Consider the following 13,598-nt stretch of genomic DNA (forward strand, 5'->3'; position numbering starts at 1 on the left):
TTGTTGCCTTTTTCCATGCTTCCCGATTTCTTTTTGCGGGTTTCCTGGGTTTTTTCCACTGTGCATTGGGTTCATTAGTCATTGTGCTCTCAGGCCGTGGACCATCTCGCGAATTATTATCAGGGATGTCAGGTTATTTTTTCAAGAATCTGTGAAAATCTGTGACCGTTTTACTTACCCGGTTTTACCACCCATTTTAGCAGTGAGCAAAAAATCTGTGAAAATCTGTGATTTATTCAAGAATCTGTGAAAATCTGTGATCATTTTCAGAAATCTGTAAAAATCTGTGTCATTTTCAAAATCTGTGCAGAAAAATCTAAATCTGTGAAACACAGATTAATCTGTGAATTTAACCTTTTAATTAATTTTTTTAATGTACCTGACATCCCTGATTATTATAGCTTTTAGCTAGGACAGGACCAGACAACTGGCTTCTTTTTCCAGAAAAATATTTCTCTTCTTATTCCGGTTGCTCCCTGCTGTAAATAATAAATGCCTCGCGATCACTGTTGCCAGTAGAGATAATTGTTCATTCTGAAAACTTTCTCCCCTTATAACATGTAATTATTTATCATTTGAAAACACAGACAAATGTTATATCGGTCAAAAATATAGCTCTGGATTCATTTTGATCAGATGTTTTTTTTGAAGAAAACGTTTAGTTGAAACAGCTTAATAAAATTTTTCTAAAACACTCAATTTTGAGTAATAAATTTTTGCAGCTTTATTAACTGAAGTATTCAACATATTTTATTTGAGAAAAATAATAACATACAGAAGTATCCAAAGATTGGGTGCTATTCTCAACCAACATAATCAATATTCTAGTCCATATCACACTTCGTGATTTCAGGCTTTCTCTTTGTATCATCCAGTGATTGTTAAATGTACTCGTATACTTTCCGCATTGACAGAATTCAAAAACAAATTGAACTTAAATCCTATTGAAATCACTAATTTTGAAAAGATGACCCGAAAAATAAAGTATCCAATATCAAGCTACATTGTTACCGACGATACTGACAACACTTTTTCTACCACCCTGCAGTAATCTTGATTTCAACAACTTGTACTTGCTTATGTCAGTTTCAACCAATCACGAGCTGGTCCGAAATTGGTCCTAAAAGTGGATTAACAATTGTCAGGTCCTGTCCTAGGCTTTTAGTTAAAATTTGACAGTTGAGCAGTTATTTTGTCATTGTCTAAAATAACCCTGCTCGGAGGCGTGATTTTTTTTGACAGTTTGATAGTTATTTTGCGACACGGAAAAAAATCTTGTTGAAAAATTAAGCTCAGATCTTTAGTAAAAATTTCATTTATTTTCAGTGTAAAATAAATTCAAATAGTTTTCCATCCTTCAAACTTTAAAATGAGCCGCAGCTGCCCACATTATCGAAATGACGGAATGAGCAATGAATTCTTACTCGACTGCATGATTTTTTAGTGCTCGATCGGTTCAGTGCTAGAATTTTCGCCTGAGTTGGCTGCTCGATCAACCTGATTGACAGTGACATTATAAATGTCATTGAATATTCGCTCATTTTATGAATGTGTTAGTGTGAAATTTAAGCGACTTAAGCCATTTCACTACACTCCAGCTAGAGGAATGGATGATGTTGACTAAGGTAGGCCGTTTTGTTAATTTCCAGCGAATTTCAATAGTTTATGTTGGGATTCTAAGAAGAACTGGTTATTTACTAGTTCTGTATATCCGAAAAACATGAAGATTTAAATTTGTATATTCAGTTATATAATGTTTTCGTTCAAAAATAAACTGAAAATCAGCTCGAAAACGTGCAAAATCAGGAAAGAAGAAGAAGAAGACGAATTGACAATTCAGTCCGCATCTTCTCACTCAATTCCGAATGATTTCCGAATCAACCGGTTTTAGGCGAACCGGTTCATTCGGAATCGGTTGTTGCACTGGAGTTGGAATTGATTCGGAATCCATTATGATTTCCACATGAAATTCCGAATGAAAATTTCTCGCCGATTCGGAATTGATTCGGAATCCATTCGAAATCCATTCGGATCTGATAATGTGGGTGTAGTTAAAATTAACTACTCGACAAAAAATAACTGCTCGACTGTCAAATTTTAACTAAAAGTAAAAATATCTCGCGGCAAGAGTTGGAGTTGTCCTAGGCTTTTAGTTAAAATTTGACAATTGAGAATAACTGCTGTCATTGTCTAAAATAACCCTGCTCGGAGGCGTGATTTTTTTGACAGTTTGATAGTTATTTTGCGACACGGAAAAAAATCTTGTTGAAAAATTAAGCTCAGATCTTTAGTAAAAATTTCATTTATTTTCAGTGTAAAATAAATTCAAATAGTTTTCCATCCTTCAAACTTTAAAATGAGCCGCAGCTGTAGTTAAAATTAACTACTCGACAAAAAATAACTGCTCGACTGTCAAATTTTAACTAAAAGTAAAAATATCTCGCGGCAAGAGTTGGAGTTGGAATTGATTTGGAATTCCACATGATTTTCACATGGAATTCCGAATGAAAATTTCTCGCCGATTCGGAATTGATTCGGAATCCATTCGGATCTGATAATGTGGGTATTTGTTTGCAAGATTATTTCCAGTTTCCAGTGTTATTTTGATAACGACAAAATAACTGCACGACTGTCAAATTTAACTAAAAGTAAAATAATTCGCGGCCTCAGTTATGTTACTTCTTGCCCCAGCGACTGTTTTCTGTTCTTAGATGTTTAAAATCGAATGATGAGGTTATCGCTGAGATTGTTGCGATTTTTTGTCAATAAGGATAAATCGTGGTGTAGAAATCTTGGATCACTATTGGAACATGTAGGGAGGTATTTTGGTCCATTTAGGATTAATATAATTTTGCCCACTTTGTAAAAATTTCCACCAAATGTTGTAATATCTTCGAAAAACCCTTCCGCAATAGGTAATTTAATGTGATTAGCTTCAAATTGATGCAACATGGGTTACTTAACATCGGTTAAATCCATAAAGTTTGTTAGGTGGGCCAAAATATATGAGGTGGCCAAAATACCTCTGTTACCCTATATTCACCCTTAGGTTGCTGTCAGAGTGAATGCGATGCGATGCGAAAACAGTACATCGCATTGAATCGCTTCGGTCCGCGTTACGCGCTCACTCTGACATCAACCTTATTCTGAATAACGACGTATAGATTTTTCTATCGAATGTGGTTCAATCGAATCCTAGCTACCTTCGATTTTGCTAGCGTTATTACACTGATAAAAATTTGTACGATCGATTCATATGCAGACACTACTTCAATTTAATATGATTTTTCATATCAATACATAACCAAAGCGATTTGTTTCAAGATTTCATGTGAAAATTCACTTAGATGCGAGATTGGAATATTATTCACTTAGCTTTGATATGTTTTTCCTTTGGATGTGATGTGTTTTGCTATTGAATCGAACTACATGTGTTAAAACTTCATGAGTACAGCACAAGTGTTGGTCTTGAATCGGTCAACTCTATTTCAGTTGAAATCTGCATATAGAATCTAGAGGTAACGATATATCTGATCGTTTATGCATTTCATATAAGCGTAGCATGATTTCCACTAAATATCAACAGTTTTTACACTCATTTTATGAGTTAAGTGTATATTTTCATGAATTTCATGTGTTCTACAAGCAGTGATAGATCAAATCATCTGTTTTTCAAAGAACGGCGAATCTAACATTGACAGCAAATGGAGAAAATCATCGATGAATGTTTCGACTTCGGTTTCAAATCCACCACTTTCCTTCTATATCCACTGAATAAATCAACATAAAAAGAGTTTCGCCCTTTTTAGATTTGTTTACTTTATACTTCCTGTGTGAATTATAAAGATACGCCCTTGCGCATTTTTCATGAAATTGACTGGTTTTCGCTACTAAGACAAATCTGTGAGTAGTTTTATTGTCTCTTTTACTATTTCCAGTAATAGAAGGTAACCATCTAAAATAAAGAAAATAAATAGTTTCGCCCTTCCTTACCAGCAATTGAAGTATCGCCCTGTTTGTTGGCATGGAACACGGAGGGCGAAACTTGCGTAAACAAATGGAATGACAGTTTCGCCTTTTATAGTTCTTTGTATTACTAAGATTGAGATTTTTGTAGAATACGAATTTTTAGACAAAATTGTAGGATTTTGAAGCATTTATTGGTAGGAGAGAGAACCTCGATTTGTTAACTTTTGTAAGATACGTCCTTCTTTGAAAAACAGCTGAAATGCTTTGCACATGATGCTAGCGTGCAAATTATTTTCAGTGTAGGAATACAGATCGAAAAATCAATACGGCGTTATGCAAAATAAGGATGATTGTTTTTAAAGGAGAACGCATTGCGGAATAAAATCGAAATTTGTAGAAAAAAAGTGTACTTCTTGCATCTTAGAGGTTACTATGAAGGAATTTATAGCGAGAAAAATATTTCAAATGTTCCCAACAAAAGCAGTCAACGATAAAACTGACCCTATTTGACGAGAATAAGGTGTAAAATTTGACAAACACATATTGTAAACCTGAACGGGGGCACGATTTTCTGAAAGTCTGTACAGCTACTTGGTTCCACTGATGACATTGACATTATAGCACATACATTTGGGAAGATGGAGGAAACGTACATGGGACTTGAAACGGAATCCAGGCGGATTATATCAATGTGGCAGACAATGAATGGATGAGGCTTGAGAAAAGATATTGTCAGCCGCCGACTACTTGGGCTCACTGGTAACAGCCGATAACGACATCAGCAGAGAAATCCAGATATGCTGATAGTGAAGTTTCAGGGGAATTATTCTAATCGGACTAAAGTCTATTGTAAATAACTATCAGAAAACAATTATTCCCTACTGAACTTACCGTTCAAGCTATCAGCGGGCACCATGGAGTTACCACAGTTGCAGCATACAAACTTTTCCGTCCGATTGGCACCAATCGATTTCACCGGTGTGCACATACTCCTGCGTTCGACTGCCCGGTCATCCTGAATGCCCGCACTTTTCGGTCCATTCGATTCTTCATTACTCGGAACTAGGCGCAGCTTAGCAAAGGCTTTTAGCAAATCATTTCCACAGGAATGTCGTATCGGGGCCGATCCATTTGTTGGTGTCAAACAGCCGGACGAAGGTAGATCCTCTTCCAGATTAAGCGAATTGGGTCTCGAGTTTACCGGGCTAGTGCCGATATCCGAAGCTCGGCGCGAGATCTTGCGCATGTTGACGGTCACCCGCGTGGTAAGTTTCTTTTTGCGGGCACTTCCCGGAGGTAGTGCCGTGCTGGACGCTTGTGAAGTATTGGCCGTATCCAGCCCGGATAGGTCCGTACTGGAAACTATACTTTCGCGATATACTGTGCGTTGGATCACACTGGCTGCATTGTTGGCCTTTCGACGAATGAAAAGCTGGGAACTTGGATTGAATGCGACCGATTCTGGCAGTACCGTCGGTTGTTGATGTTGCAACAGTTCTTCCTTCTTGTTCATTGTATTGTTCGTAAGAACAATGTCCAATCTAGTAACCGCTCTTGGTGGTTCACTCTCGATTGGGAGTTGTTCGATTGTTTTCTCCAACTCGAGAACCTTCGTTGGAATCAGTAGATTCTCCTCTACAACCACCGATTCTTCGGAGATTAGTTTGGTTTCGGGAGGCTTTTTGAAGCAGTCTAGTTTTCTGTTGGGGCTGTAGTCGTAGCCAGTGTTCTCGAATGTGGTTTCGATCTTCCGTACCGTATCACGCACAGAAGTTAAATGCGCCGTTATCACACTGGCAGAGGTATCGACCTGCTCCTCGTCGATGCTGTCAGCCGAATGATGAAGTTTCGTTCGTTCGCAAATCTCCTTTTCCTTCTTCCACAGTGTACCTTCGAAAACATTGTGAACCGATTCCGCTTTGTTGGTATTGTGAACTTGCTGAGAAGTTGACTTGTCCAGATCTATGTCTACGATTGCGGGTGTGGTTTTGTTGAACTCCTGGCTGTGTGCTTTACGTTTTTCTCCCATGTCCGGAGTTCGGATAATATTTACACTGATGTTGATCCGTTTTGGTTTGATTTCTTGCATCGACGACGAAATGTTCAAACTGAGGGGAGTACTCAATCCTCCATGCGACCGGCTGTCTCGTCCTCCGGGCTGTCTCGAGTCTAGATCATTGAAAAACGAGCAAGTTCTGTGGTTTCTCGGTGTAGCCGGTGTGGAGGTATTTTCGTCGGAAATCACCAACTTCTGGTCGGAAAGCCAAGCGTGCTTTCGAATTTTGTTCTTCCTGGCGATCGGTGTATCGGGCAGCGTGATGTCACCGATAGTGAATCGCATTGAATTGGACAGTTTGGAACCGTGACTCTTTCGTTTTATCCCCGGAGAACTGTCACACGATTTGGTGGTGTCCGCCTGTTGGTTCTCGTTCGAGTAGTCGCATGCCGTTGGCTCATCCATAATGATTTGCTTCAGAAATTTGGATTTTTCACTGTTGATGTTGGCTTTTGCTGGACTTTCCTTCGAGTATGTCTCCAGTGGTCCAATGATTTCATGTTGTTTTATTCTAACGGGCTGTTGTTTTGCTGACGGGATTGGCTCCGAACTATCAGCCATTTCGGTAGCGCTCAGTCTGTGGAAGCTCTCACTGGGATTGTCACTGGTTGTGGGCTCAAAAAGTTCCTTTGCTGCCCGCTTGCCCGTCCTCATGGGTTTCTTGTGCTTCTTCACCGTACTGGTTCGCTCGTAGGCAACCTGTTTCGATGATCTCGGTGACAGAAACTTGCTGTTGAAATCGAATATTGTTTGATAGATTGCCGAATGCGACAAATTGAAGCTTGATCCGAACGGGGATTTTTTTGTTCTGGGCTCCTCTTTCAACACAATTTCGGTTTGTTTGGGTGTTTTGTTGATCTTCCGGGCAGGTTTCTTCGGTTGTTGTTTGATACATTTGGTATCAACTAAGTCATTCGTCGTTTTGTTAGTGTTTTCAGTATGTGCATTGGAAGGCTGGAAATATATTTTATCCGTTTTCTCCATCGCATTCTGTTTCCGAATGTCATTCAACTCATTCTTCTTTCTTATCTCGGAAGTGTTCAATTCTTCTTCGTAGTCTTCCGCAAATCCGTTCATTTGTCCGTGCTTATCCATACCGTTTTCAATCAGTAAACACTCCAGGGTATCCAAGATATCCGTAACGGTTAATTTTCGTCCATTCAGAGATGTAAGACCTTTTTCGAAAACTTGTCGGAATCTTTCGCAACGGTCTTTTTCGAACATGGGCAAATGTAAGCTAGCAGAGGCCTGCAACTTTTCCAATTCCTGTAGACTGTACACCACAAACGGAACGTAACCGTTTAATATTTCCCACAGAAGAAGCGTAAGCGAATAGACGTCCGTACCCTTCGTCGGAAAGACGAAATTACATTTTGGAATCAGTAGTTCGGGAGCGACGTAGTAGAACAGGGAAAACTTCTCTCGGTACTCCTTGCAGTACGGCAAGTAGCGACTGGTTCGGCAGTCATACGCCCCACTGTCACCGGGTGACCCGACTCGGGCTTTTCGATTCTCGGAAACCTCCTTGGACAGTTTGCGATATTTATCCCGCAGAAACTGTTCGTCATTTTTTATTAACCTCGAATAGGTGGTGATCTTTTTGAGTTCCTCATGCTGTGAAGATGTCATGGAGTTCCGCGACGATGAGGTACTACCGTAGCGTTCTTCAATTTCTTTTCGAATCGAGTCCGACGCTTCCGTGGTTAACTCAAACGACGTTAACTTCACCGTGTACGGGTACCTGCGCATCAGAATACAACCGCTGGATATGTTGGAGTGAATGTAACCACACTCCTGTAGGTAGGATACGGCCAGTGAAATCTGTTGAACGACGGTAATGGCGTGTAGCAGCGAAAGGCGCTTGTTCTGTGAAAGATACCGGAATTAATCACATGAGATCACTAAAAAAACCCCACTCCAATACTTACCATTTTATGAATGTAGTCAAACAGAGTAAAATCGAACGGTTCCAGCAGAAGGGTAGCCTGATTAAGGCCCGCATCGTAACAAACCGCCATTAGCGAAACGATGGCGTGATGTTTGATGTGGTTCAGTAGTTCGAAATCTTTTTTGCATGCCTCTTCGGCAAAGTACAAACAGCGCTCGACGTTCAGAGAGTATTTCCGCAGGGTTACCGGTGCGTTGCGGAATATTCCACACGAGAACTCCAACGGTGCCAGGAAACTGCTCCGCAGCGCTCCCACTCGGTAGTGAACCTCTTTGGGCCAACAGATCAGCAGTTGACTGGACACTCGCTGGAAGTATTCCAGTACATTCTTCTCGGCAAATTGTTTCTGCAGTAAGTCGTCCGACAGTTGGATGCTCTTACTCCACTTCTCCAGAGAATCCAGCTCCAGCAGGATATCGCGTGGTTCATGAATCGCTAGGTCAACTTCATCCAACAGTTCCGCTTCTCCCTTGACGGTGCTGTGATTCGATCGATCCAGATCGGTGATGATCTGTGGTGCCCGCTCCTTGAGGACACTGATCGGTTCGTTGATCATACTGGTACTGTCATCGATTATCAGTGTGGAAGGTTGAATGTCACTGTTCAGGAAGCGAAAGTTCTCGTTGATGACTTCCTCGCAGGCTCGGATGTCGTTCATCAGATCGTCGTGCCGGGTGGAGTTGAGCTCGGAGTGAGTATCGGTCGTGTCACTGAACGGCAGAGCGTAGTCGACAAGATCTCCGTGTTTGTTAACGACCGTTTGATAGGACGGTGACTTTCGTCGTTCCTTGCTGGCAGGACTTTTGGCGGTCGAATTGAGTGCTTTCATGTCACCCCGGTAGGCACGGGATGAGATCACGTGCTCGTCGTAGATGGAAGACGAGTTGATGTCGTACTTGCGGTAGGAACCGGCGAACGGAGACTCGGATCCGCTACCGAAGGTTCGGTTGTGCTTTTTCTCAACAACGACTACGGGTGACTCGGGCAACGGAAGTGATACTGATGGTGGTGGTGGTGGCGGCGGCGGTGCAGGTTTGTCCTTGTACCGCCGAGAGCGAGCTGCTTTTTGTAGTAAGTTCTTTTCTTTTCTCGGTGTCATGTCGAGAACCGATGGATTGGTACGACAAACCGAACTATTGTTGGCATACGGACTGGCATTTTCCTTATAGAATCTACTCGGAGGACTTTGAACGGTGTAGGTGTCTCCGAGTGTTTCGTTCATGTGCATCTGCTCAAACTCTTCGAGTTCGTTTTCGTAGATCGTATTGTTATTCGGCTTTGACAGATTGGAAATGATTCTTCTGGGTGTTCCCGAAGGCATAACCGACGGGAGCGAAAATCTCTCATGAACATTAATATTTTTACCGTTATTTAAGTTGAGTTCACCATTCTCCGGTATCCGGTTAATGTTTCTGTAGAATTCCACGGATCGTTTCGGTTTCTTCGGAACACCGGTGTCCTGGCGATGTCTGGTATAACGAGGACTTTTCGGAATGTCGATTCGACGGTTCAGAACTCTACGTTCTTCGCTGCTGATTTCAACGTCCGAACTAAAGTCACTAATTTCTCCACCTTCGGAATATTTTTCCTCCTCAATTACACTCGGAATCCGGCGGTCCGGTACCAGCGCACAACCCTCACTGATTCGTTCAAGCTTTTGCTTCGCTCGCCACTCATTGAATTTATGTAGTTTTTCCAAGTAAGCCGGGTCACGGTTCGCACTGGCAACACTGTCCGTAATGTTCTTGGAGACCGGCGGTGCACTCTCACGGCGCCGGTGCAGATTGGTGTCCCTGGAAAGATAGGCAAACGAAAGCTGTAAATATGACATTTTTTTGATAAGTAGCCATCTAATCTACGCCTACTAGATCTCGGTTATCTCCATACCCGCTAGGACGGAAAGACAGCAAGTGAAGAAAGCTAGAAAGCTATCCCACGACTAAAATGCCCAACCGATCTGGGGTTAGTTGGTCAGATTCCTCTTTGAAAACAATTGTTTTCCCATTTTAAATTCCACATGCGGGAGAAACGCTACCAACTACTAGCTGCAGCATGATAATTTTTCCGTTTTGCATTAACAAATTAAGGTGTACATGCGAAAAACAAAAGACATGTTTTTCCATTTGCTGCATTTGCAGAGGAAACATATTTCCATTTTGCGAGGTCAACTATTTCTATCCCATCGCGCCGGAAGAAGACTTCGGCTTCCACGTACATACAATGGTTCGCGTTACTGACAGCGATGGTAGAAAGTGGACGAAAATATGACGAAAGTTTTCACACTTTCATTTGGTTTTCCCGTCCACCCACGGCTGCACCCCCAACGGGGCAACGGGATTAATTGGATCGGGTTTTTTTTTCGCAGCGCATTTGGCTTGTTCTGTACGACGCTTCTGATTACTCCGTTTCTACTCGGTGCGCGTAGCTGCATTTCGAAGCACCGAATTGTTCGAATGCGTCACGCGGTTAGACTGTTTATGAAGCAATTGAAACGGAGTTTCTACGAGGGTGTCTCAGTTGTTCGAAAAACGAAAAAAAATAAACTCACATCGGAGCATTGCGAAGTTTGTTTAGATCTACCCTAACCGGATAGCATAATCGTATTAATCGATTTATTCGGCGTCTTTGAATCAAAGCATATCGCGAAGCCGATCCAATAATGCACAAGTTACTTCTGTGGAAACCGCGTAGTGCGCGCAGAGCAGAAATAAATGCGTCGCGGCAGGTGTAGCGATGCCGGCAGCATGTCCATCAGGGCGTGCGGCGGGATCACCGCTGCAGTGGCCACCAGACCGGTACAAATCTCTTGTTTGGTTTTGGTTTTGGTATCGCATTACGGCTGTGGGTAATCGAATTATCTGATTAATTTGCATTTGGTCTCGGATGAGAGTGGTGGGATCAGATGGCACGGGAAATTTGGTTTGCCATGATCTTCAAAATCACTGGCGATTGTGCGAAATTTTGCGAGTTTTTCGCTTCCTACTGTTTGTGAACTCTGTGCGTCTAACTAATTATAGACACAATTGGTCTAACAGGGGGTTACTCTTGGTTACAGCAACACTGGTAGATCGGTTAATTTTGATTGATAAGGTTGAATTCACGAAGAACTACTTGAAATACCACTGCTACGGAAACATGAAACCAGCCGTTGAGTAATCCGTTTGAAATTATATTGTACAAGAATTGATTGAGCGATTTAAAAGTTGTTGAGGTTGCTGTTTTACGTCATTCCGGTCGGTTAGTTATATCGTCTGGTTGTTACAAGTTTCTTTGTTATTTCAGTCGGTCATTTGTTTAGATATATTATTTGAACGGCATTGCAACAAACCCGTTTAGATAATCTGTACCTAAAAAGTTCGAATAAAAACTGTGAATTTATTTCACAGCTAAAGTTGACGACGCAGAAACCAGGGTTTGTTTTTACGTATGTTTTCCCGCTTTTCAAAATTTTTCTCTGAGGCAACAAAGAAGGCTCTATGTATTTTTTGACGTGAAAGTGTCTTACTTTAATATGAGGCGTTTTTTCAAAATTCGCTCTGTAGGAAAATGGGTAGAAATTAATCGTGATTATCTCGAGTTGTACTAAACGCAACAACATGATTCTTTCTCCACGCCATTAGAAATATGGTTAGCAATTTATGATTAAATTTTCAACATTAGGAAGACAGTTTGGAGGTAGTCTGGTACATATTAGTCCGGATAAATTTAATTTAAATAACCCTCCACTTGTAGTAACAAGTCTAAATGTATAAAAGTTCAGGGGCCCCTTAAGGATAATCTTAAAACAATTATTGATGTCTTCTCCAATTGAAACAGAAAAAGGTTTTTCAAATCTAGAGCCAGAGGAATTTGACTCTAATGAAAATAGTGAAGTCACTCCCAAATTACCAAAAAAGACACCTAAAATTACACCTTAAAAAAAAGAACCCCGTGTTAAATCTAAAAAGCCAAATTGAAAACCAAAAACTGTGCCTTCTGGTTCATCAAATTCACAAAACAATCCAGGAACTAGCTTAAGAAAAGACAATAATCCAGTGGGTAATCCGTTTCACATACACCAACAGGATTACTGAAGTTTTCGGAAATTGTAGAATGGATTTTCGCAGCATTCAATATTTCTGAACCTCTAAAGACCATCATAACGGCATTCCTTCCAATAGCTAGAACTTTTTTGAAACAGTTATAAGCTCAATGGCCAGCTCTCTCAGGGTTTGTATCATTTGATGGATAATTTATCATCCGCCGCAAATGATTCAATCACTGTCCTACAGTGGAATTGTCGAAGCATCATGCCAAAACTTAATTCATTTAAAGTTTTGTTGCATAGTCAAAAATGTGATGTATTTGCTTTGTGCGAAACATGGTTTACATCAAACATAGCCTTAAATATTAATGACTTTAACATTATACGTCTCGGTAGAGACTCTCCGTATGGCGGAGTACTTTTAGGAATTAAGAAATGTTATTCCTTTTTCTAGATTAAACATTCCTTCGACTTCTAGTATAGAAGTTGTTGCTTGTCAAATAAACATTAAAGGAAAGGACATTTGCATTGCTTCGGTATATATTCCTCCAAGAGCTCAAGCTGGTCAACGACAGCTTAAGGGGTTACACCACTGTAGAAAAAAAAGAGGACTTTTTTGGGATCCAAAAAATGGAGTAATCCGAATTTTGTATAAAGAACATTTTAATATGTATATTTAAGTACAAAAAAATGATCAGTTTGAAAAATTGAAAAAAAAATGGCGGCTTGGCGGCATTTCCGCGAAAGTGCTGCATTCTGACGGCCGGAAACATAAGTCAAATGAATCTTGACCAATCGATTCAAAAAAATTGGAGTTATCTCCACAGAGGTACGGGGGGAGGGGGGGATAGGAGCATAGCACTCATGTCTTGTAACAATAACGCTCCTGGGTTGGACACAATTGAATTATACTTGGTGAAGAATCTGCCCGACCTTGCAAAAAGACGTTTGTTGGAATTGTTCAACAAGTTTCTTGAGCAAAATATTGTCCCACTTGACTGGAGGCAAGTGAAAGTTATCGCTATTCAAAAGCCGGGGAAACCTGCTTCCAATCACAACTCATATAGGCCCATTGCAATGTTGTCCTGCATCAGAAAATTGTTCGAAAAAATTATACCCAAGTGTCGAGACGAACGGTTTGTTGTCAGATACTCAGTTTGGCTTCCGTAGAAATAAAGGGACGAATGATTGCCTTGCAATGGCAATTCGGATGTCAGACGAAAGTAATGTCTGACATCCAAATTGCCTTCGCTCAAAATCAACAAATGGCATCTGTATTTTCAGACATTAAAGGAGCATTTGATTCAGTTTCCATTGATGTTCTTTCAGACAAGCTCCAACAACATGGGCTTCCAGCTATTATAAATAATTATTAGCACAACCTTTTGTCAAAGAAGTACATGTATTTTTCACATGGCGATTTGGCAACATTCAGAATTAGCTACATGGGTCTCCCGCAAGGCTCATGCCTCATTCCGCTCCTCTATAATGTTTACGTGAATGACATTGACAGCTGTCTAGTATCCCCATCCACACTAAGACAATTGGCAGATGATGGCGTGATTTCAGTTACTGGACCCAAAGTTGTAAACCTGCAAAAA

General features: G+C 40.8%; 1 protein-coding gene across 2 annotated transcripts in view; it reads right to left on the minus strand.

Annotated features, from left to right (window-relative positions):
• LOC131429325 (uncharacterized) overlaps positions 1-13,598 on the minus strand; it is an 83,953-nt gene that overhangs the window by 4,125 nt on the left and 66,230 nt on the right. The window contains exons 2-3 of one of the 2 annotated variants that reach the window (XM_058593392.1): positions 7,954-9,766; positions 4,861-7,891 (exon numbers count right to left, since the gene is read on the minus strand). In XM_058593392.1, the coding sequence (XP_058449375.1) occupies positions 4,861-7,891; positions 7,954-9,766 (4,844 nt within the window). Of the gene's footprint in view, positions 1-4,860; positions 7,892-7,953; positions 9,805-13,598 lie in introns of those variants that run through there. The other variant, XM_058593391.1, reaches the window with a different exon arrangement.

This window comes from Malaya genurostris, chromosome 2, assembly GCF_030247185.1.
Source record: "Malaya genurostris strain Urasoe2022 chromosome 2, Malgen_1.1, whole genome shotgun sequence".
Lineage (NCBI taxonomy): Eukaryota > Metazoa > Arthropoda > Insecta > Diptera > Culicidae > Malaya > Malaya genurostris.